Source organism: Epinephelus lanceolatus, chromosome 1, assembly GCF_041903045.1.
Source record: "Epinephelus lanceolatus isolate andai-2023 chromosome 1, ASM4190304v1, whole genome shotgun sequence".
NCBI classification, from domain to species: Eukaryota; Metazoa; Chordata; class Actinopteri; order Perciformes; family Serranidae; genus Epinephelus; species Epinephelus lanceolatus.
The window spans coordinates 13490699-13516403 of record NC_135734.1 but is presented as its reverse complement, the minus strand read 5'-3'; the positions used below and the strand labels follow the sequence as shown (position 1 = coordinate 13516403).

The 25705-nt window shown below is 40.4% G+C and overlaps 1 protein-coding gene across 3 annotated transcripts; it reads left to right on the top strand.

The window, feature by feature from the left end:
- The first annotated feature begins 1676 nt into the window (after window positions 1-1676).
- On the top strand, window positions 1677-18633 carry LOC117256652 (endothelin-3). Of its 3 annotated transcripts, none has more exons than XM_033626196.2 (4): window positions 1677-2236; window positions 3300-3540; window positions 13083-13235; window positions 15209-18633. In XM_033626196.2, exons 1-4 carry the CDS (start codon window positions 2167-2169, stop codon window positions 15285-15287), a joined length of 543 nt encoding a protein of 180 aa, XP_033482087.1. In that variant the 5' UTR covers window positions 1677-2166; the 3' UTR covers window positions 15288-18633. The 3 variants fall into 3 exon arrangements, with proteins under 3 accessions (XP_033482087.1, XP_033482085.1, XP_033482086.1); XM_033626194.2 differs by having other exon boundaries at window positions 1688-2236; window positions 15206-18633; XM_033626195.2 differs by having other exon boundaries at window positions 1699-2236; window positions 3303-3540; window positions 15206-16707.
- Window positions 18634-25705: the final 7072 nt, after the last annotated feature.

The following is a 25705-nucleotide window of genomic DNA, read 5'->3' as shown; positions in this document are numbered from 1 at the left end:
ACCAAAACAATTAGAGATAAAACACTCCTGACATATATCTCACACATAACCTATATCTCACTGGTAAGCTATAACATATCGTAACATGGTTTATAATCCTAAATAAATATTCACCTCATCACTAGATACTCCTGAAAAACTCGAAAAACTCTGCTGTCTGCGCAAGGCTTTTTGTCCGGCGAGGCCACCATCACTTACCCGGAGGGAGATGAGTGAGTGAGCGCAAGTGAGCCTGCAATCTAGAATTTGACCGCTGATGTCACTGTTACTCACCATTTTTACACACTGAGGCTTTAAGTTATTTGAAGGTACATTGTCACCATGTTTTTTCCCCTAAACCTAAACAACATAACATAACATGAATTGCATAAAGTCATTCATGGGGCTCGGATTCGTTAGATATCGTTTGGGCTGCTGTTTGTGCATGTTCAGAAGATATTTATACTGTATAGTGCTTCTTTGCTAAAATGTTCACAGATGTTGGACTACAACATGTATTTTTTTTTTCTGCTTACTTCCTTGTTCTTTTTGTCTTTATGAATACTTGATACTGGCCTGTTTTTCATTTAGCTGTAGGGAATCCTAAAACTACCACACTGTCCCCTTGTTGGTCCCTGAACCACAGCTTGAGAAACATTGTGACAGACATCCTGAGGAGGCTCAGCCTCTGGCATCAATTAAACCCTATGACCAGCAGGTGGTGATCTGCAAGCCATCTACAAATAACCAGAGCAAAATTACAAGTAGAATCATCTGCTTTCAAAATAAAAGCACAGAAGAAATAAAAATAAGTAAAAATGCAACAGTGTGAAGTTGTTTTCATTAATGCCCATACACTAAAAAAACAAAAGTAAAATTAGTCACAACCAAAATAAAGAGGATCTGTCTTTTTATGGGATTAAATAAAAAGTATTACTGAAAAAGAAATGTTTGTATTTCTTGGAAAGGTGATAAATCAAACTGAGAACAATTTGGATTCATTGTCTGAGTGATGACTGCTGAAACAAGACTGGTTTTATACCACTTTGTACTGCACCTTGGGACTATAACCCTCCACCAAGAGGAGAAAGCTGAAATTACCTGTACAAAGGGAGGGAGTCTTCATTTAAAATCTAGCCAATGATCAACTGGAACTATCTGGTGTTCAGGGACAATGGGTCAAGCTGTGACTCTTGAATCAGCCGACTAGACCATTTAACAACTCAGAGAGTTTCTGTTCTTTAAAGACAAGTTTCCAGACCATGAGACCAAAGAAACAGCAAAAATCAATTCAGTGAAAGAACAACAGAATTAGGTCATTAGGTCAGCTGGTACCCCTTTTTGAATATGGCTTCACAATTTGCTTCAAAGTTAAATTTTGAGTCAATAATTGTCCTGAGATATTTGTGAGATTGCACACATTCCACTGTCTGAGTGTCATTTGAATATGTGCTGTTTGGGTGTGGCATGGAGGTCTGCCAGCATGTTCTGTTATGTGTGCATGGAGCACACACCGGGCCCAGGGGTGTGTCCCATGCCACTGACTGCATGTCTGCTGCCCTGAATGAGAAAACACAGTACAAGTAGAGGAACCAAGCAGAGGAACCGCTACAGTTGCCATGTAGCTATTTTAATATGTTGTAGCCGATTGTATTTGCTATACTGTAGTTTGCTTCTGTTTAAAAAAAAAAAAAAAGACTGAAAATATGATTTTTATGTCTCAGAATACTGCATTTGTAGGTCTATATTAATCCTGCAATTGACACACAATTCAGCAATCGGTTTCATTCGGCTGGCACAGCTCAGTCTGTACAATCTGCATTTATTCTCCCGGTTGACCGGAAGTCAGTGGTCAACAAACCCGCACAGCTCCTGCTAGGTGTGAAATACCACTGGTGTTTGACCGAAAATCTTTTATTTTGAAAAGCGTAGCAGGAAGCCCGTGTGATGTTGCAGGTGAGTTGTCGCTGAGCTGTCAGCTCATAATAAAGCTGAGGATGTGTGAGGGGAGGTGCAGAACAGAGGACCGCAGTGAGACTGTAACATCACAGAGACAAACACACGCTTTGGACTTTGGGAGATTTTTATCATCCTGATTGCAGATTTCAACTTTTTTTCCTTTTTGTTCTTTTTTTTTTTTTTTTTTTTTTTACATATTTATTTTTTATATCTTGTGTTTCACGTGTGATGGCTAATGTGTCATCGGCTGATGTGGGAGTTTTGTTTCTCATCGTGGTGACAGCATCTTTGGCAAACGGTGAGTAGTGTTGGACTACTGGGTGGTCTTATTATTCTGGGGTTTCAATACATGATGTTCACACTGACAGAGAAGAAAAGCAATAACAGTAAAACAGTAACAGTAAAATTGTTAAAGTCTGTTCAGTGTAACAGCAATGTTCAAAACTGAATAATCATTTAGTCGTTAGAAAATGTATAGTAACTAATGTCATGTCAACAAGAGCCCAAAGTGCTAGATTAAAGATGCACAGGTAGGATAGCTCATTTACAGTTTACAAGATTTCATCACAGAGTAGCAGCAAAGCATCACACAATGACCTGTTTGTTATCTCTAATGGTTAGATTTGCTAACCCATAATTGAAACTGTCATCAGATGTCAAACCAATCAGCTAAGCGCTTTGCCTCTGGCAGAAATTACAGCCAGTGTTGATGTTACAGCTACTGAGGTTGGATTGCCACTAATAATCTTAATTTATACTTAAAATTAATCTCATTATAATAAAGATTTGGCCATAACTGGAAAAGGTAGTATAGATCAGGGACTGGTGTAGATCTCCTATTCTTCTGCACCACCTATAAGTAAATATCCAGTGTTGGAGTAGTAAGTTACATGTAATTAAATTACAAAATAAAAAAATGTAAAAAAAAAAAAAAAAAGTTCACATGTAGAATATAACATTCATTATGTTGCTTTGCATCTTTTCGTTGTACAGGAATGCCTTCCTTTTAGTGTAGTCTGTTTCTGAACATTTTTCTGCTTTATTGCCTAGTTTAAAACATCTGTTAGAAAAGTAATCAAAAAGCAATCAAATGTAATCAATTACATTAATTTGATGAAGGAATTAAAATAGTCACATTACTTATTACATTTTTAACAGGGTAACTAGTAATCTGTAACTATTACATTTCAGAAGTAACCTTCCAAACACTGCAGATATCCTACAGCATGGTATAGTGAACCCAATGACTCCATGGACACACAATATGTCCCCTCAGGGTGCAGCAGACATGTAGTAATGCTATTTCAGGCCAAAGATATTACAGGAGGTTGTCGAACACTTCTCATATTGCTGTGATCCAGCAGGTTCGAATAAAGATGTGAGCCAGAGGAGGGAGGTGGAAGCAGTTAAGATGAACGGGCTCCTGCCCTGTGGTGTGGATGGCCTCGTCGGTGTCGCCTCTCAGGGTGAAGCTCAGCCGTGCTCAGCCTGTGACCCACAGGCAGCCAGGAGGCGTTCAAAGAGATGCACGTGTTACACTTACAAAGACAAGGAGTGTGTGTATTACTGCCACCTGGACATCATCTGGATCAACACACCAGAGTAAGATCCTCATCCTCACTGCGTCTCTGTTATTATTAGATCCAGTTTGGCTGCAGTGCTGTTACATAACTATCGTGCTTCTATAGGGATTTACAGAGTGTCAGTGCTGGTTATGGATTTACTGTAATACTCATGTACTTCACTGCAGCTTGTCTTGTCATGTCATGATCTGTCCATTGTTTGCTGTACTCATAACTCTTAATCATAGTTTGTGAGTTCCTGTTGAGACTTTAAGATTCAGTGTCTCTTATTATTTGAACATTGTATTTGCTGGAAAGCTGTCAGCACATACAGGTTTACTGTAGGAGACACAAATATGTGAGTTATGGAGAAAGAGAGCCCTAAACTTTGACTTAAAGGAATACTTTTCATTTTTTAATAACTGCGAGGATTTGAGGGAAGCCCAGCTCCTCTCGTACAGTATTCAGTATTTATTTAGAAAGATTTGATGTAATCCAAAGAGGTCTAGACCCTGAGCTGTCAGGTATTTTAATCCCTCTATGGATTTCTTACAGTGGCCAAAAGGCAGCGGGGGGGTCCACCATCTGAGATGTTTTGAATGTTACTGAGTAGCCTTTGAAATTTAGAAGGGGGGGATTGGGGGACATGGCCTCCTCAACATGTGAACATAAATATTTGCTCCCCCCACCCCCACCCACCCATTAATAAAATGAAAGGAGCAGAGGACCAGTGGTGTTTTGGAGGGTATGCACAGGTATGCGGGGGAAAATCACCTCTTTTTCTGGTCGTTTGGCTGTTTACAGTTTTCCCACCTATCAGCCGAAAAGCCAATGGATTAAACCCACTTGATCTTCGGTAAACCTACCCATCTACCCACCCACCTCATCAACTACCACTTTTGACAGAACAGAGAAAACAAGACATTCGCACTGTGGACTGATGCAAAAAAGGCACAAATTGGTGCACACAAATTCAGCAGAATGCAGGAAACCCACAAATCCCCTTCATATACGTCCCCCTCAGTGTTTAAAATGAAAACTATGCCTTTGTAGCCAAGGGCACAATTTTCCTTAATCACACATTCAGCATTGTTGTTCCTGTAATTGCTTTTATTTCAGATCATCTTCCTAATCTGGAAACCAGGTTGGAAACTTAAGCCCCTTTGAAGAAAATCTGAATATCTGGCATGAAAAAGACAACATCAAAAGCTCACCTGCATTGGAAGACGCCAACTCTTGGGGTGGGGTGGGGATGATATCAAGTCATCCATCTCCTATCAGTTCTTTAATTACAAAGCTTTTGACTGAGGTGTCTGAGGTGTGGCCAGTTTTCAGCCTGCAGAGAGCACTGCAGCAACTGTTATCTGTTCTGACAAGCATGTGCAGAACTTCACTGGAAAGACCTTAAAATGAAGTGCAGGGCCAATGGCACTCACAATTATAAGCCATTTAGACATGTTAATGATACATGCAGCATGCTTTGGTGCTGATGCACTCTATAAAAACCTGCACATGTTTAACCATGCAAATCTCGTAAAGATCAAAGACATTGTGTCTTATTAGTAACACATTGCAGATAAAACTGAAAATTGTCCCGTCACAACCTTCATTTATCTTCCTGTGGTATCCAGGGGTTACACCATGTGGACTGAATGCAGGCAGAAGGTCTGTCGTCTGATGTCAGTTGGTGTCCAAATGCGTCACAGATATTGATCACTAATGTCTTACAGAGGGTCGATAGGTCCTGCTTCAACTTAGCATCAAGATGACTACATTTTTTGAAAAGTTGAATGTTGTTAGCATGGTAGATGGAGGATCCTGAGCAGTATGGCGCAGCCTTTACGGTTATTGCACCTGTTCATGTTCACCTTTTAACCTGTTTGAGGTCTCAGCTTTCGTCTGAGCTAAAATCCATATTGACACATATACTTGAACAGTTTTTATTAAACATATGGCCTCAATAATCATCCTTTGACGATAGGATTTGAGCTATATTTTCAAATATATCATTGACGATTGTCTGCAACCAATACTTTAAAATTCAGCCTGGATCTATGGGAACAGCTGTAGGTAGTGATTGGTGTTTCACATGGGAGCCTCTGTGTGAAAAGGTGAACATATTTGTTAAGACTACAATGAATTACTTGAGACTTTATGTATCTTAAGGGACAGCTTCTGAAATACCTGCAGATGTTACAGGAAGTTGACTTTAGTCTGACTATTGAAGTTTGCACGGAAAAAGACAACGTGTTTTGATTTTCCATCGCTCGGTGCATTCATTTAGATTGTGCCATGCAGGATGTACAACAATAAATGGTTTAGATTTTGTTACTAACGTCACTATTTTCATCACTGCAAGAGGGAGTTTCATTATCTTCACATTTTTTTCTAGGGCAATATAGCTAAGGTTAGGGGTGGTGTTAACTTCCACCTCAGTCTGGAAGGTAAAGATCAAAACAGATGCAGACATACCTCAGGCATGTAGCTTACCAGCAGATGCTGATCGCAAACCTTCAGTTGTGATTTGATGGTGTTGTTTGTTTAGGATGAACTAAAAATGATTTAGATTTGCTGCAGTCAAAACTCACAGCGCAACTTCCCTGAATACATCACAGTAAAGTGGCTTCACTTTTGTACTCCAGACATATAGATGGTCAGAAAGATTCTTGCCATGTCTCATTTCCTCATTTACAGCAATAAATCAATTGGAACAATTTTGGCATTGATAGTTGTCTTTTGAAGAGTGAACCTGAACCCATTCACTGTTCAGTGGAGGTTGAATAAGCGCTTGGCATTGTGCCTTGTACTGTCTGTGCAAGATAAGTGGTTTCTAGAGATATATGAGTCTGTAACACTTTGATGACATCACCAGAGTTATCTTCTCAGACTTCAGAAATCTCCTCCAGACCCTCAGAGTGAGTAGAGCTGACCTTCATCTGTAAAATTGAGTTACAAATTACAACAGTTTTCATTCATTCATTTATTTCCGTAACTGCTCTTTAGGGTCACGGGGGGGCTGGAGCCTATCCCAGCTGACATGGGCGAGAGGCAGGGTACACCCTGGACAGGTCGCCAGACTATCACAGGGCTGACACATAGAGACAGACAACCATTCACACTCACATTCACACCTGTGGCCAATATAGAGTCACCAGTTAACCTGCATGTCTTTGGATTGTGGGAGGAAGCGAGAGTATCCGGAGAAAACCCACGCTGACACGGGGAGAACATGCAAACTCCACACAGAAGGGCTCCCTCCTTGGTGCGAACCAGGAACCCTCTTGCTGTGAGGCAGTGCCGTGCTGCCCCCTACAACAGTTTTGATATGTAATAATATATGATGTATTTAAGCCAAGTACAAGGTCAGACATCTCTGTATCAGTGTGAAAAATGTTGTTGTCTAATGGGAGTTCAGGAGTATCAACTGTCATGCTGGATAAACAAGACCAGAGCCTTTTTTGAACCTGCCTCTAAATCCTTTAAGCTGCTCAAAGGAGAACACTATTTGCAGTGCGCTCAAAAGAGAGTACAAGAGCATAGTGCATTCTTATGCAGAAGCCAGAAGTGACCATATTTGGGAGAGGCTGGCACTGTGGAGGAACGAGGGCTGGATCTGACTGAGAAGCCGATGACACTATCAGCAGGCAGCCTGTTACTCAAAGCGGTTGTTCTTTAATTATGCATAATCTTAAGTCTTAACAAAATGTATGACTTGCTTCCGGAGCCAGTCTCAAGTGGCCATTCAAAGAACTGCAGTTTTGGCACTTCCATGTTTCATGCTTCATTTCTCAGCCCTGGAGGTTGCCGCCTAGGGGAACTGGAGGGTGGGCATTACCTCCTGCAACAACGATGACGTTCAGTGGTAACTGGCATATAAACCCAATCCAGAGCAGTGGCATTAGCTAGCCAGTGGGATATGCACACAGGGACTCACATGCACTAACATGGCCCAACCGCCTGTCATAACAAAGAACACAAAAGCTCGTATTACAACACACACACACACACACACACACACACACATACACACAGGCAGATTGACAGCTCAAGATGCCATTACTCTACTATGTCTTGACATAGTTGTTTGCTGACGGTTGCCTCAATATGCTGATACAATTCTGAACAGCTCTGTGGTGGGTTAGAGGAGGGTATTACATTTCACTTACTTACTTTCTTTCTTCTTGATGTCTGATGTTGGTGCCTTCCTTATTGCTGCCTACTGCTGAACTTCGAGAGGAGTAATAGGTGGTACATTTGAGATGCAAAGTGTGTAGGTGGTACAATTAAGGTGCACAGTGTGTGGTGTAGTACGCCATCCTTTGGGAGCAGACTGTATCTTCTTCAGGAAATCTGAGATCATAGAATCAAGGATTTGAAAGAGGAAGGGGTCAGCGCTCTGCTGAGTCTGTTTGTCATCGTGGAAGGAGGTGAGGTTGGCATAGTGCAATCTGAAGATCCTCAAACTCAATCAGCCAATCAAGCAGTCAATCCACCAGTCAATTTATCAAATGAAATTATATAAAATACACTTTCAATGAAATGTATTCCTGTTAGTTCCATTGGTTTGTGCATAAAAAAGGGACTGCAATAGTGTTATAAGATTTGGCAGTCTTAGGCAGTGTCTTCATTTAACATTTGGACATTGTATGTGCTGATAAGCTATTATCAGGGGAAAGAAAAGCCCTAAACTTGCTTAAAGTAAAAGCAAAAACAAAAGCCCAGTGTGCAGGATTTAGAGGCATCTATTGGCAGAACTAGTAATGCTCATAACTATGTTTTCATTAGCTTATAATTACTCGAACTACGAATCATTGTATTTTGGTTGCCTTAGATTGAGCTGTTTATGTCTACATACAGAGCAGGTACTCTTTCATAGAGTCTGCCATGTTGTTTCTATGGTAGCCGAGAACGGACAAAGCCACTGGCTCGATAAGGCCATTCGCATTTCCGCATCCACCACCATAGTTCATCACTAGATGCCACTAGATCCCACACACTAGACCTTTAAGCCATGAAACGATTTGGGGGAAGCACGCTTTTTTCTCATATCAGTATTTATTGAAACGATTTGGTGTTATCCCAAACGGTCTAGACCCTGAGCTGTCAGGTATTAAATTCCTTTGAGGATTTTGTTCTGTTCTTTATTCTGTTTCCATAACTACATAACACCCTCAGGTGGATTTGACACATTCAGCATTGTTGATCCTGTCATTTCTTTTATTTCAGATCATCCTCATAATCTGCAAACCTGAAATCTCAAAATGTTGCACGTGATTTACCACAGGTTGGAAACTTTAGCCTCTTAGAAGTAAATTTTGATCTCTGGCATGAAAAAGACAACAACATCAAAAGCTCATCTGCATCGGAAGACGCCAACTGATGCCTTTTTGCAGCATCAAGCAGATTAGTAAATAACTTTAGTGCCTGAAAGTTGGAGTGACAGTGAGAGTGGGCTGGGGTGGGGGTGATATTGAGTCTATCTAATATCAGTTATCTTATGAAAAAGCTTTTGACTGAGGTGTCTGAGGTATGGCCAGTTTTCAGCCTGCAGAGAGCACTGCAGCAACTGTTTTCTGCTCCGACAAGCATGTGCAGAACTTCACTGGAAAGACCTCAAAAGTGCAGGTCCAATGGCACTTACTATTATAAGCCATTTAAACATGTTTGTGTCCTATTAGTCATGCATTGCAGATAAAGCTGTAACTTGGCCAGTCATAATCTTCTACATTGTCTGCCTTTGGTACCCAGGGGTTACACCATGTGGAGTAAATCAAGCTGCAGGCAGAAGGCCTCTGTCACCTGGTGCAGTAATGTATCGCAGATATTGATCGCTAATGTCTCACAGAGAGTTGATAGGTCCTGCTTCGAATTAGCATGGAGAGAAGTGTATTTTTCTACTAAACTATTTTAAAAAGTTGAAAATGTAGTTGTTTGCATGGTGGATGGAGGGACCCTGAGCAGTATAGTGCAGCTCTTACATTTACTGCACCTGCTCCTGTTCACCTTTTAACAGCTTTCCTTTGAGCCATAATTTTATATTTACGTGAATTGAACAATTTTTTAAACACGTGGTCTTTGACAATAGGATTAGGGCTATATTTTCAAACAGAGTTTAGCTGGATCTATTGGAACAGCTGCAGCTAGTGATTGGTGGCTCACGTGGGAGTGTGTGTGTGAAAAGGTGAAAATATTTGGTAAGACTAAAATGAATTACCTGGATCCTTGGGGACATCTTCTAAAATCCCTGCAGCTGTTACAGGAAGTTGACTTTAAGCTATATAAGTTTTCATGGTCCCTGATGTTGATGTCTTCTTTACCATGGATGTGGAGACCACCTGGGATTATCTTAGCCAAGAGAGGAGTGATAAATGGTGCAACTGAGATGCAACGTGTGTGGTGTAGCACACCATCATTTAGGAAGTCTGGAAGAAAGGGTCAGTGCCCTGCTGAGTCTGTTTGTCATAGTGGAAGAAAGTGGGGTTGATGTAGTGTTCAGGATCAGCCTCAAGATCCTCCAATACCATAAAGATTTATGTGCTCATGTTGTTCAAGAGGACCAGTGGTATACCCTAAAGGCAACAGGTGGTGCTAAATTGTTTGAGTTCACTTGGAAGTTCAGCCATTTTTCCCCAATTCGGCTAGCTTGTTCTTCGTAGCAATTTAAAGCCATGTGGAGAGAAGATAATAAGAATGAAGGGGAAGGGACTGTGTGATGAGCTCACCACATGCATGCTGTTAGTGCAGCAAAGCACACAAGCTGCATGTCTGAAATTAAAGAAAAGCTGTGTTTTTTATAACTCTGGTATTATTTTTGTGGTTTTTGCTGTCAGTCCCTCCAGAAATAACAGCACTATTCTCACCAAGCTACCTGCTGAGATCTGAGAAGTTACAGATACAGAGAAAAAGCAGCCAGCCATTCGGGTTGTTAACAAATTCTCAAGTTCACACTTATTTGGAAGATAAAAAGAAAGGGATTGATAACACTATTACCCAGACAGTCCACTATAAATATTCATCAGAGTTTACTGACTGACTCATTGGAACATCTTTGACTTACCGTACTCACGATAGTGGTGCGTGCTCTGTGTGATCAAGAATTATGACCAATATTTTGGGCACACTTGTGTTCAATTTCACCTCTGAAGAAATGAATTTAAATCTTTTTGCTGAACTGTTGACTTGTTTCTGATCGTCTGACTTGTGTCATGTAGCAATGTGTTCCCAGGACGTGTGTTAGCTAAGCAGCAACCTCTGAGGTTGAAAATGGATAAAGCAGTGCCAAAAACTGCAGTTCAGTGAATGGCCACTTGAGGCTGGCTCCAAAACAGAGCAAATCCCCACAGACCCGCATGTTAAAATGCCCAACTTTACAGCAGAAATCAACATGTTTACAGCCTGGTATAAAAACAGTTTTGGTCTTTATAGCTAATTTCAACTTTCATGTTGAAAATGCCAAAGTCAAGGCTTCAAAACGGCAGTCCACACACCAATGAATGACATCATGGTGGCTACATCCATTATTTTGTACAGTCTACGGTGTTGGCTCTAGAGATGCACCGTGCCAATCCGATATACATGTATGTGTTGAATGATGGTTCATGTTACAAACAGTTGCACAGGCAGTAACTGACTATGGTCTGAGCCGCTGCAACCTGTTCTTTAAAGCTGTAATTCTTTACATGGGTGGTGCACATGGTTTGAAAGCTACTGTGTTAAGCTAACCAGCAGATGACGGTATAACACGTAAAACTATATTAATCATGTTGACAAATAGCTCAGGATGTAGCATAAAAAAGCTAATACTATCCTCTATCTATTTATTTTCACTGAGATTTTTGTGGACACGTAATAAGACACTCATCTTTGATATTATATACCAATTTTTACTACTTCGAGCCAAGTTTCCAGTGGCTTTAAAGTTCCAAACAAGTTTGTGTATACTGCCAATAAGGTCTATAGTTCTTAGAAAGAAAGAAAATCAGCTTTGGCCAAAATCGATATCCACAGGTCCGGCTTTTAAAAATCTGGACATTGGCCAAGAAAATTGCAATCGGTACATCTCTAATTAGCACAGAAAGTATTAACATATCATAACAGGTGTTGATGGCCAGAAATATGCAAATTAGACCCAAGTTGTAATAAAGTGAAATTATCCTTTAACCTGTTCAATAATGTCTAATTCTAGTCGACGTATTTTCTTGCATAGTTGTTGCTATAAAAGGAATTCTTCAAATTTTTCTGGGGATAAAAAAGTTTAAACCAACAGAGGTACATTTTATTGTTGACAATTACTACCTTTGTCGAAATACTCTCTATTTATACATGAAATGATTTTTTATGTTTTATGTCATGTCATCAGCCTACACTGTGGTCACAATGATGGACTTGACCGAAGTATTTCCCAGGCCAGTCGCCAGAAGATGTTTGTGTTGTCTGAAAACCACAAATACTTTAAATTTGTACGTTTCAAAAGTATCCTATCAGTGTTTCTGAAACGACAGACATAGTAAATGAGCTGAATTTGTCATTGGCACTATTTGAGAACAACAAACAAACCTGATTGCTTTTTAGTGAGTTATTGTGTTGTTTCCAGCGTCTTTTTAGTGGCCAAACGTTTGTGGCGACTCGTCGTTTATTCACCAAGAATAGTACCAGGGAAAGAGGTTGTTTTTACTATATATATATATATATAACTATATATATATATATATATATATATATATATATATATATATTTTAGATTACATCTAGTCTCATATCACAATATAGATATTATATCTTAACCAGCCCTACGTTCTAAAAAAAGCTTATGCTTAATTGTTGTAGCCACTTTTTTTTTTTACAGTGGATAAATAAGGTCATTTTGGAGGTTGCATTCTGTGGTGATGACGCTGTACTGGATTGTATTATCCTGAAAGATGTTTTTTATATTCTGTCCCCATCTTGTATCCAAATGTCTAAAGACATAATATTAAAAACACTGCTCAGTATAATGCAGTCCATTATAGCACCACCACAGACAACAGCTTTAAAATCCCTATAGAGTTAAATCTATTTCTCTGACACAGTGCCACCGCTACATACATGTGCATCACACCCTTTCTGTTGGACATTACGCACTGGAGGGCACCAGAGTAGCTAAGGATCATTAATCATAATCATAATATGAAATATTTACATTTAATAAAGCACCATGAGACCATTATAGGCAATATGATACATGATTGCATGACATAATAAAATGAACTATGTGTCAGAGTCATTAGGTTAAAAAAAACACATCCTTTTGTCTTTGCAGCTCTTTTGTTGTTATTTTGTGGATTGCAACAATGAAAGCAGTAGAATTTGGGTACAAAGTTATGTTACAACCCCGGCAAGCAAACGAGACTGAAACCAAAGTGATGTGTCATGTCTGTCTCAAAGCAAATTCACATAGGGCACCCAAATGGCAGCCGCAATAGGAAACATCAACATTACGAGCCTTGTAAAAAGCTACACTTCTGCCGTAGGGCTGAAGTGTAATGTCAGGTTCCTATATGACTTGTCACTCAGCTCACTGTTTATGATGTGTCTTTTTTTTAGGCACACTGTACCATATGGTATGTCCAGTTACCAGGGTTCCCTGCGTGTGAGGCGCTCCACTGGAACAAAACAGGGGAGGAAGTGGGCAGTGGCCCAGCGCTGTGTGTGTGCACAGCAGACTGACTCTCACTGCAGCAGCTTCTGCATGAACAGGTAAGAGTACTACAGGGGAAAAATGCAATGTTCAGTAGATATTTCGAGAAAAAATTAAATTTGTTAGAAGTAGTACAAGAATATTCTCTCTTAGCAGTGAACATGTACTCTTTTAATACCATATACAGTACAGGCCAAAAGTTTGGACACACCTTCTCATTCAATGCGTTTTCTTTATTTTCATGACTATTTACATTGTAGATTCTCACTGAAGGCATCAAAACTATGAATGAACACATGTGGAGTTATGTACTTAACAAAAAAAGATGAAATAACTGAAAACATGTTTTATATTCTAGTTTCTTCAAAATAGCCACCCTTTGCTCTGATTACTGCTTTGCACACTCTTGGCATTCTCTCCATGAGCTTCAAGAGGTAGTCACCTGAAATGGTTTCCACTTCACAGGTGTGCCTTATCAGGGTTAATTAGTGGAATTTCTTGCTTTATCAATGGGGTTGGGACCATCAGTTGTGTTGTGCAGAAGTCAGGTTAATACACAGCCGACAGCCCTATTGGACAACTGTTAAAATTCATATTATGGCAAGAACCAATCAGCTAACTAAAGAAAAACGAGTGGCCATCATTACTTTAAGAAATGAAGGTCAGTCAGTCCGGAAAATTGCAAAAACTTTAAATGTGTCCCCAAGTGGAGTCGCAAAAACCATCAAGCGCTACAACGAAATTGGCACACGTGAGGACCGACCCAGGAAAGGAAGACCAAGAGTCACCTCTGCTTCTGAGGATAAGTTCATCTGAGTCACCAGCCTCAGAAATGGCAAGTTAACAGCAGCTCAGATCAGAGACCAGATGAATGCCACACAGAGTTCTAGCAGCAGACCCATCTCTAGAACAACTGTTAAGAGGAGACTGCGCCAATCAGGCCTTCATGGTCAAATAGCTGCTAGGAAACCACTGCTAAGGAGAGGCAACAAGCAGAAGAGATTTGTTTGGGCCAAGAAACACAAGGAATGGACATTAGACCAGTGGAAATCTGTGCTTTGGTCTGATGAGTCCAAATTTGAGATCTTTGGTTCCAACCGCCGTGTCTTTGTGAGACGCAGAAAAGGTGAACGGATGGATTCCACATGCCTGGTTCCCACTGTGAAGCATGGAGGAGGAGGTGTGATGGTGTGGGGGTGTTTTGCTGGTGACACTGTTGGGGATTTATTCAAAATTGAAGGCACACTGAACCAGCATGGCTACCACAGCATCCTGCAGCGACATGCCATCCCATCCGGTTTGCGTTTAGTTGGACGATGATTTATTTTTCAACAGGACAATGACCCCAAACACACCTCCAGGCTGTGTAAGGGCTATTTGACCAAGAAGGAGAGTGATGGAGTGCTGCGGCAGATGACCTGGCCTCCACAGTCACCGGACCTGAACCCAATCGAGATGGTTTGGGGTGAGCTGGACCGCAGAGTGAAGGCAAAGGGGCCAACAAGTGCTAAACACCTCTGGGAGCTCCTTCAAGACTGTTGGAAAACCATTTCAGGTGACTACCTCTTGAAGCTCATGGAGAGAATGCCAAGAGTGTGCAAAGCAGTAATCAGAGCAAAGGGTGGCTATTTTGAAGAAACTAGAATATAAAACATGTTTTCAGTTATTTCACCTTTTTTTGTTAAGTACATAACTCCACATATGTTCATTCATAGTTTTGATGCCTTCAGTGAGAATCTACAATGTAAATAGTCATGAAAATAAAGAAAACACATTGAATGAGAAGGTGTGTTCAAACTTTTGGCCTGTACTGTATATATAGATTATCTTGTGGCCACAAGATAATTGAGCTGGCCAGGGTGGCTAACTATACATGCATACATGCACTATGTTAAGTTGTTCCACTTTAGGAAATGTTAAAAAGTATTGGAGGAAAAGCCTTTGGGTTATGGTGGTCTTTGAACTATGACTCAATAAGCAGTACCTGATCACATGTGGCTTTAAGTGTCTCTGTGTTCATCTTTCCCAGCAGGCAAAGGAGGCCACCCCCTGCAGCGCCTGAAATAGACAAGAGGACAGCATCCCTGGGCAGTGGGCCTGTTACAAAATGAACATATCAGTGACATGCTCATAACCTGAAAGGTGGACATGCGTTGTCTTAACATATGGCATCCCCATATATGGTGCCTTGTCATCAGACTGATGGATGAATAACGGCGGAGCTGCTTGTACAAAAACAAAAGATAGCAAAACTAAAGGTGGGGGAGCCTGCAGGAAAGCTGACGGAGTGCGAGCTCACAGCGCTCTCTGCCTGTGTCTGTGCGACAGGTGTGGACAGTGTTTTTTATTATCTCGTCACAACTGAGGACAGTTTACTTGGCCAGCTCATGTTAACAGCGAAGGACTTTGGTAGAGCTCACACATGTCTGTGCCACGTGATGAAGAGGAGGATGAGGACTGTTAAAATTACTTATCGCACAGCCGTGTTTTCTCCGCAGGGACGTTATTTAATCACAGCCAGTAACTCAGCATATTTGTTTTTATAAAATAACAATCTGTCACAGGCACTGAAATGTCGAAAAAGTTACTTTTTTGGGAATGCTTCATAATAATCATCATTAATAAATGGTAAATTGATTGTTGAAATTTATTGCTGCAAACACAATATTTTATATACTACATTAAGTATTTGTTAATGGTTAATAATAAGTTGTTAACAGTCTATAAATGTGATTTGTGTGGCCATTTTAAAGTTGTAATGCTTATAGATACACTATACAGTGTTTATTAGCCATTTAACAAGGTATTATAATCCAAATAATGTTTATAGACCATTTACAAACAAATTATTAACCATTAACACAAATGTAATACAATACATAAACTGTTAAAATGTGTACAACAGTAACTGTTGAATTCTAGCATTACTTACAATTAGTAAATCTGATTAATTATCATTGTAATTGTTTGTTAACCGTAAAATTAATATTAACTAAAGTTTAATGAGCTACCAGTTTACCCTTTATTAATGGTGGTTATTATAAAGTGTTTCTTTTTAAAGTTAATTTCTCATGAACGGAGTTAGTTCCAGCAGTAATTATTGAAAGCATGCAGTTCTCAACATTTCAGTGAATTCCTTTACTTTTCTGTGGGATTTATGGAGGTAGAGGAACTGGAAACAAAAAAAAAGAAGCAAAACTCATTTTGCAGTATGTTTTTTTTTACAAAGCTGTATCTAAGTCTTGTGTATATGAAATGTGTGTCACTATATATAGGCTATAAATTATATTTTCGTACAGTACCTACATGTACAATAAAGGTGTATTATAAGATGTTGTATATAGAATTATACATGTGAATATATCAGCTTGCTGTCTGTGGTAAAGAACACAGTCAAGTCAAAGTTGCAGTGGACCATACTGCAAATTTATGGTACACATTATTTATCATCTGTTTTTTCTTGTATGAATTGTGCCTCCAACTAATTCCCCAATAAACCGGCCATCTGTCCAGTGAAGGTGTTGATAAGAACGACATTGAAAATTAGTGGTTTGTTCTAAATTGGGCACCTTGACCTATTGAGGGTTTCCGATGCCCATTATTCGGGTTTTAGTCCAACAAAAGGAGGGCAATGATTCCTTGCTTAATGTTTGAAATATTATGATGCATATCTGGTTTTATTTAAGCATATTTAAAATGGAATTGTATCTATTTAATGTGCCTGGAAGAATGATGTATCTGATCAATCGTTGAGTTAGTTTGATCAGAAGCCCCCTTTACATCCATACTGAGTTCATATCAGGAGACACTGAATTAGACTACAGCTGGTACAGTAAACCATGCTTGTTGCATTGCACAGTTCTTTCAGGCACATTTTATCCATAATGTTATCCTGCATGTCAGTAATTGCATACACAGATATGTAAGATAACCCTAACGATCTGTAGTTCATATATTAAATCTGCTACTTTAAAATTATATGGACTCAAGTAAAAATCCACATAAAAATAACCGCTGGAGTAAGGATGAAAAGGGATCTCGTAAAACTGCTCAAGTCGTGCGTAACTTCACTGGATGCAATTCACAGTATTTCAGTGAATTACATTCAGAGTGGTCCTCAACAGGTAATAAGATGTCCACTGTTTAGGACTGGCATAGCAGGCAGTGCCTAATGTGACTATTTATGACAGGATCATTTCTTTAATAGTCTACATATAAACTAGATAGGCCACATATATAAAGGGCTTGGAATCATCAACCAGCAGCGTACTGTAGATCATTAGCTCGAGCCCATAAGCCAGAATTATACCACTACATTTACAACAGCATGTTTGGTGATACCAGCCCTGTCAATTAAGTCCATCATACTGAGCCAAGTTGCCCTGTCTGTAACTATGTTCATAGTGGACGATTCTGCAGCGCATCATGATTTCTGGTTAATGGCACTGTTCACTACCAATGCAGGAAGTAGTATAGTCTCTATGTGCTTTTTTATGTGCTATATTTTATGTCACTGTAACCACAGTATTTTACTCATCTAACCCTGATTGCCATGCTGTGGAGGATAGGGTGGTAAATTGGCATTTGTGTCTTCCCACAATGCAACACTAAATGTTTGTTTTTTAAGTGTACCCACAGTCTTTCCTTAAACGTAAAGAGACAGTTCACCCCCCCACACATACACATTTTCCCTGTAGTGCTGTTTATCAATCTAGATTGCTTTGGTTTGAGTTGCAGAGTGTTGGATATACTGTATTGGCCATAGAGATGTCTGCCTTCTCTCCAATATAATGGAACTACATGGCACTCAGCTTGTGGTGCTCAAAGTGCCAAAAAGATACATTTGAAAAACTCAACAGCAATGTCTCTTTCCAGAAATCATGACCCGGTTACTCAAAATAACCCACAGACCTTGTTGGGAGTAAACTACACCCACCAACCGCATCACAGTGCAGAAGGAAGCATGAATCTGATGCTAGCTCACCTAGCACCACTGAGCTAGCTAACATTACAGCCAAGGATGACACCATTAATGTTTACACCTCGCACTATCATGAGCAATAGTTCCTACATTTAACTGCTCACACCAAGGTCTGTGGATTATCTTGAGTATCACAGTGATGATTTCTGGAAAGAGACATTGCTGTTGAGTTTCTTATTTATTTATTTGGCACTTTGAGCACCACAAGCTGAGTGCCATCTAGTTCCATTATATTGGAGAGAAGGCAGACATTGCTACAGCCAGTATCCTTAACACTCAGCAGCTGACACCAAAACAATCTAGACTGATAAAATGCACTTACAGGTAAGAGAAAAAATATGTTCATTTGATTTGGGGGTGAACTGTCTCTTTAACCAAGTGTTTGGTTGCCTAATCTTAATCAGAATCATAACCATAATATTAGCCATACTGTGGTTGGCATGTGCAGATGTTGAAGAAATAAATTATTTTACATATTTTGGCATTGATTCATTTCCCGTAACCGCTTATCCTGTTGGGGGGGTGGGGGGGCAGACAACCATTCACACTCACATTCACACCTACGGCCAGTTTAGAGTTACCAATTAACCTGCATGTCTTTGGACTGTGGGAGGAAGCGGGAGCACCCAGAGAAAACCCATGCTGACACGGGGAGAACATGCAAACACAGACGGGTTCCCCGACTCCAGGTTTCAATCAGGAACCCCCTTGCTGTGAGGAGACACTTCTAACCACTGCACCACTGTCCTGCCCAATATTTTTGCAATGGACATTAAAAAAAAACAAAAAAAAAATTGCATGTTAACATAATCCACGACTTTGCAGAATTGTTCACTCTCAACGTTCTGTCTGGTGAGAGGTTTTCTGTTGTGTTCAGAATGGCAGAGGCAGTCAGTCTCATTTTCTGTTAGTATCACCCTAGGACTGTGCCGATTCAAGAATGTTCCTCATAAATTCTCAAGTGCCCACTTTGCCCACAAGCAGTTTTAATGACATAGCAGAGATGTCAGCGTAACAATGATCCTGATATTCAGTGAGGAACATCTAAAACCATACAACATGTTAAGACACCTGGGAAAAATGCTAGAGACAGTCCTGGATCAAATTTAATCAAGTTGAGAATCCTTGATCCTTTTCATTATGTTTTCAACTTCTAATAAGACTTGGTATGAATGCTGCTTTTGAAGATATAATAAAAGTGGGATTGTTTGTTGCTATGGTATAAACACAGATGCGATGCTCTTCAGGAAGCTCGTGCTGGGAATTTAACCACAATTATTTTTCAGTACGGACCAAGTTGTGTTTCCAATTATTGGTATATTAAAAACTATAAAGAGCTTAAAGCTGGTACGTGGTGCTCTGTCTGATTCTTAGAAATGTTATTACCTCCGCCAAGGAGGTTATGTTTTCACCAGCGTTGGTCTGTTTGTCTGTTTGTCTGCAAAATAACTCTAAAAGTTCTGAACGGACTTTGATGAAAGTTTCAGGAAAGGTTGATAATGGGACAAGGAACAGATGGTAAAATTTTGGTGGTGATCGGTTGAAGCGAAGTGGATAAAATAATAAAATGGCGGGAAATCCGAGCTGCTTGGCGGAGGTCTGCGCTCTCCGAGTGCTCTAGTTCTTTGATAAGATTACCCGACTTTGGTCATTGTGTAGTCTTATACAGTACAGTTATTTTATGGTTGTTCTCATAAAGACAACCCTTGATGCATTTAAGAAGTTTTGCTTATTCAGTAAATTCTTTGGAAAAAGGCATTTATACTCATTACACATTGGATAATATCCTGTTGGGCCCCAGCTAATGCTGAACCAACTGTCATTTGCGGGTTTGCAGTTACATAACGTATACAGTACGATGAGCCTCTTCCATCATCTGTCAGTGCTGTTGTTTTTGGCTGGACAAACAGTTTCCATCAAAGCAATGGGTGATGACTGGAAGCAGCTGTTGAGGGATTTAAGCTGTCCACACAAAATGATTCACCTGGAAAAACTCATATTACTGTATGTTCTTAACATAATGTATAAGCAGCTTAGAAACACATATTTCATAACTGACTTGTTGGTGATGTTAGGCACACCAGGGAATGAGAATCATTATTTTTATCTGACTGTTCGCATAGATTTTTAAACCGGACCTTCCTTAGGAAATGAGCCGCATGTGAACTGATCAACACAAAATGTCACATCTGGATTTTCTGTCACAGAAGCCATGGAGGTCTATGCTTTAATCCTGTCTTGTCGTGGGCTGCCTGGGCCTTTTCCTCTGCTACTACCAAGAGCTTAGGCAGTTTCTCATTTGCCTCTGCCTGCATAGTGACATCTCTTAGAGATAGATGGAATAAAAATTAGGAAAAATGTGTAAGCTGTGAAAAGCCAAATGTTAGCAGAGTAATTTCACTTTCCATTTCTTAGTTTGCTATCAGGCAGTTGAGAATATTTTTTTTTACTGAATGTTAAAAAAATCCAAAACAAAATGACTTGTTTAAAATCACTGTATACAACATTCAGAACATAAGTATAGCAGCAAACCACTTGCTATGTAAACTTAAAGTGGAGTACTGCTGTCCGGAGCAGAGAATGAAGTCATGCTACCTCTATGTGTTGTAATCTGAGCTTCTCTGTGGGTTGTTGTAGTAGACGGTCTGACCGGTTCTGACCGTGTTTGCGTGTTGTAAATGTGTGTGATATGATTGCTAATCGTAGCTGCTCTTCACTACTCTTCACTCGTAAGGCAGTTACCACTCATAACATTATCATGGAAGCCTCACGCCCACCGACTGTTGTCCCCAAAGGTTAACAATGTTAGCTCGGTAAGCACTGTTGCTGTTGTTGGGGCTGTTTATGCAGTTAGCACTTTTATGCTGCTTGCCAGCTTAGCTACCTCCATGTTGAGAACCACGTGCAGACAATCCTGCCCCAGACTCTGAATTACATCAACGTATTCTCAACACATTCTCACTCAGACCTCGTCACATATCGACATTTGGTCATGGACTTTCCACATCCAGATACGATGTGAAAGGTACCCTGCTTGCGTCCATTTTCACAAGAAATTTACTGTTTACATACAGTCTCTTTCAAAATAAACGCACCAAAAACATGTGGTTAGGTTTGTTCAATATTTTCTTATCTTTAGACAAAAAAGTGTAGGAGATGTTTATTTTACCCGCTTGACAGTTTCAACTGTGACTCCAGTCTTCCTCAGAAGTGTCATCCGACGTTTAGCTGACGTGTCATTTATCAGCTGGCCGGCCCAACAGACCCATCAGAATCTGTCGGGCTGTGTTAAGAGGCAATCGAAATCAGGAAGCGGGTGAGCGGCACCATCAACCGGGACGAGGGGGCGTACACCCTCTCGCACACCTGGGATTCCCTCCTCCAGAGACCATTCAGTGGCGGGGGGTGTGGCTGGCCAGCTGATAAATGACACATCAGCAACATGTTGGATGACACTTCTGAGGAAGACTGGAGTCACAGTCGAAACTGTCAAGCAGGTAAAAGAAACATCTCCTACACTTTTTTATCTGAAGATAAGAAAATATTGAACAATTCTAAAAAGAAGACAAAATGAACCTAATCAATCTATGTGGATAGGTTTACGGAAAAAGAACAGGGTTTGGCTTTATAATCTTACCAGACCCGAATGCCGCTCTACTAGGTGAAAGTTGGTGTTTGTTGGACCCATCCACCACCGCTCCCACCTGCCCTACTTGGACTTTTGCCATCTTAACTTGCGTTCTTGTCCCACCGCGTTGCTCCCTGATGCCGCCAAGTGCCGTTAAATTATAACGGTGACCGGCTATAATGCCGACGTTAAAGGATTTTTCGTCAGTGTCTGACACTGCAAGTCACTGCTCAAGTGCCGGATTTTGACAACTTTCGAATGACATTACAGCCTCAACATAATGTTACATACCTTAAAATAATTCAAAGTTTACACAGTTCTGTACACAGGTCTCCTGGTTAAAGTCCTGTGTAGTGTGACTCATCCACTGCGCCAAACTGCCACCAAAGGAGGCCGCTCACTTCCTTCTTTACTCCCGTCAGCGCATTGGTCATGTGATCACTGCCTTCCAAAATATGCGGGCTATGCACAAATAATTGGCTTACCATTAGGATGGATATGTACAAATTTTGATGCATTACTATTTGTAAGAAACATGTATGAACACTGCACGAGAACAGCCTGATATGCAGGATATGCTTTGAATGTCCCATTCAGCTCCTTTAAATGGGGACATTATTGAAAAATGAACAGATGTCCAACATCTGCCATGACCATTTCTGTTTGGGGGCACTGCATGACATAAAGACATGCAAGTTTATATAAGTTCCATTTATAGTTAAGCTGGATCTCAAAAAATGAGATCCTCCCTGAGTAAAAACCTGCTCACAGTTAAAAAGTTTACGTTTGTGGAGGTCATTGTATTAAGAACTAACGGAAATTGGATACCAGCAAAAGAACAGATCAGGGACACGAAGGCTCATGTGACTGGGCTGAACAACATGTGTTTGGCCATCAACATAATTAATACTGACATATGTGTATTTGAATTTTATGAGATTTCACACAGAGATTCCTGCTGTTGTGTCTCTGTAGTCAAGAGTTAGATCATTAAAATGTTCTTTTTTCAATTTCCTGTTCATCCCTGTGTACACACACTAGTCAGCCTCGGGAAATGTTTCCAATTAAAGTCACTGCCTTGGAGACTTAAAACAGACCTGAGGGTAAGAGGAAGTAAGGTGACATTTATTCACACAGCCCTATTGTTTCCATATTTGCAGATGCCTATATAATTTTAATGGCATCCAGTCATTCCCACCATATGTCAAAAGTTCTAGCTGTAGGTGTCTCAGATCTATTTTTTCCTTCTGTGTGACACAGATCTGAACTTTAAAAAATCCCTCATCAGTTGCCATGTGACCGCACTCTGACCTGTCTGTTTCATATTGTAAAATGAGCAAGTGAGTATAGTCTGTGATGGCTGACAGGAAATAGAGACTCTGGGAATCTAGCCGTGAATGTGACAAAGTTCACATCAGAATCACAGTATTTCATCTGAACAAGGAGCACCAAAGTCTATCCTGAAGGTTCAGGAGACTGTTTGCACTGTGGGAAATTTACCTTTGGAGCAAATTGTAAATAAATCAAACTGAAACTTCTCTTACAACCTGTAGGCTACTTTTACTGCTGGATATTGTCAGTTTTTATTATTTCAAACATGTGTTGTCACAGGTCGCTACAAAGAATCATCCTTATGGAAATACTCCAACATTTTTGATAAATAAGTTTGCTTGCTGCCTTTGTTAAACCCTTTTTTTTTGGCATGTTGCCTTTATTGAACAGGAAAGCTCTAGAGTGAAAGTGGGAGACACAGAGGGGATGCAGCAAAAGCCCATAAGTTGGAATCAAACCTACAGATGGGGACATGTTTGAAAAATATTATAATATATAATTTCATTTCTGAGTGAGAATGGATTCAGGATGTGTTTGGCCTAGCTTTTAGCATAAAGACTGGAAACAGAAGATCCTAGCATCCAGCACAGGAGGCAAAGTACGCCTTTCAACAGCTCTGAAATGGTCTTGTTAACATGTTGTAATTCATTTCAGATGTGTAAAGAAAATCACGATTTTGAACCTCAAACTCTTGTTTTCTATTTCTATTCATTTAAAACACACACACATACACACAATGTATAAATAAGAGACACTGCATTTGTTTACCTATTTTCTAGTTCATATTTCTTTTATAGAAAAACTATTTTACATAGATTTTCATTCATTCATTCATTCATCTTCTAACCGCTTCATCCTCTTGAGGGTTGCGGGGGGGCTGGAGCCTATCCCAGCTGACACTGGGCGAGAGGCAGGGTACACCCTGGACAGGTCGCCAGACTATCGCAGGGCTGACACATAGAGACAAACAACCATTCACGCTCACATTCACACCTACCGGCAATTTAGAGTTATCAATTAACCTAGTCCCCAATCTGCATGTCTTTGGACTGTGGGAGGAAGCCGGAGTGTCCAGAGAGAACCCACGCTGACACGGGGAGAACATGCAAACTCCGCACAGAAGGGCTCCCACGCCCGGGATTGAACCGGCAACCCTCTTGCTGTGAGGCGAGAGTGCTAACCACCACACCACCGTGCTGCCCTACATAGATTTTATTTTCCAAAATTATTCATAAGACAGCAGGATGGCGTTGAACCACGACCCTGTCGTGACTTTCTGCTTGTCTGTGATGAATAGTGGCTCTCTCTGCATGTGTCCCAGCAGATACCATCTCATAGAGCAGAGAGGACAAAGAGGTCTCAGTTTTTGGAATAATCCCTTCCCCATCTCTATCAGCTTCAGACTGCCTAAGGTGAAAAGTGGAAAATGAGCACTTACTCAGCTACATCTGAAACAGCTGAGCCAGGTTTTGGACTGAAAGACTCTGTGTGTGTTGTGTACTCCTCACACCCAAGAAAGCCAGAGAGCAGAGCGGGAAACAGCCTCTGAGTGAGTCAGTTTTAGGAGAAAAGTATATAAACCCTGGAAACCAGATTAGTCATTAAAATTTAAGTGACTATTGTTTAGCATACACACGTTTACCATTGGAGGGTTGTTCAAAACGGTTGGTTAAATTTGTGTGAACCCACATTGCAACTTTCACTACTGGAAAGATTTTTTTTTTCTTAAAACTGGGCTGTCAATGCAGCGGAAAGATGCAAATATTTTTAAAATTGCTGCTATATGACCAGAGAAAACTGTGCCACTGGGCTGTGGCATTTGTTTTTGCTCAAAACCTACAACTACCAGCATAAACTGCACCAAACTGGACCAAGAAGCGCCCCCACTGGTGGGTGATATATAATGCGAGTTTGGCTCTTTTTTCCACAGAAAACAATATGTCTGCCAACTGCTAACAAACGATCTTGAATTACAGTTAAACAGTAAGCTGACATGTTTCTGAAAACATTTTAGGTGAGAAATGAGCAATGCAGTAACAGAATCTTGGTTCACATTTGATCAACGCTTCCTAGTTACCCATTTGATCTCAGTATTTTCAGCGGTCTCCATTTTCACAATGCAGGAAACAGTATGGCGCCAGCTTCCAGTTCACAAATTCTCATATTACAGCCAAACAGTGCACTAAAATATGTTTCTGAAGGTATATTAATTGAAAAAAAGGCAATACAGTAACAGTAAACAGTAGAGAAAGAGAGAGAGAGAGAGAGAGAAAGAAAGAAAGACAGAAAGAAAGAAGGGCGGGTCTCTCTCTTGATACAGTAAGTGTTAGAGTGCATTAAGCCAGTTTGAACTGGTGGGTTTTGGGATGGGATTTGAAGGATATTATGCTGTCAGACTACTGAATGTTTGAAGATAGGGAGTTCCAGAGCCTGAGGGCAGTGCAGCTGAAAGCCCTGGCACCCATGGTGCTGAGGCATGACATGGGAATTGTCAGGAGACCAGCAGAGGAAGAGCGCAGGGAGCAGGAGGGGGAGGGGGGTGTACTCCTGGAGTTGATCAGAGAGGTAAGTGGGGGCTGGGTTGTGGA

What these genes read in the sequence shown, in the direction of transcription:
- LOC117256652 (XM_033626194.2), top strand. Translation starts at nt 2,167, where the DNA reads ATGGCTAATGTGTCATCGGCTGATGTGGGAGTTTTGTTTCTCATCGTG. An exon ending in GACAGCATCTTTGGCAAACG is followed by an intron (nt 2,237 to 3,299) that starts GTGAGTAGTGTT and finishes GCTGTGATCCAG; the next exon opens with CAGGTTCGAATAAAGATGTG. An exon ending in ATCTGGATCAACACACCAGA is followed by an intron (nt 3,541 to 13,082) that starts GTAAGATCCTCA and finishes TCTTTTTTTTAG; the next exon opens with GCACACTGTACCATATGGTA.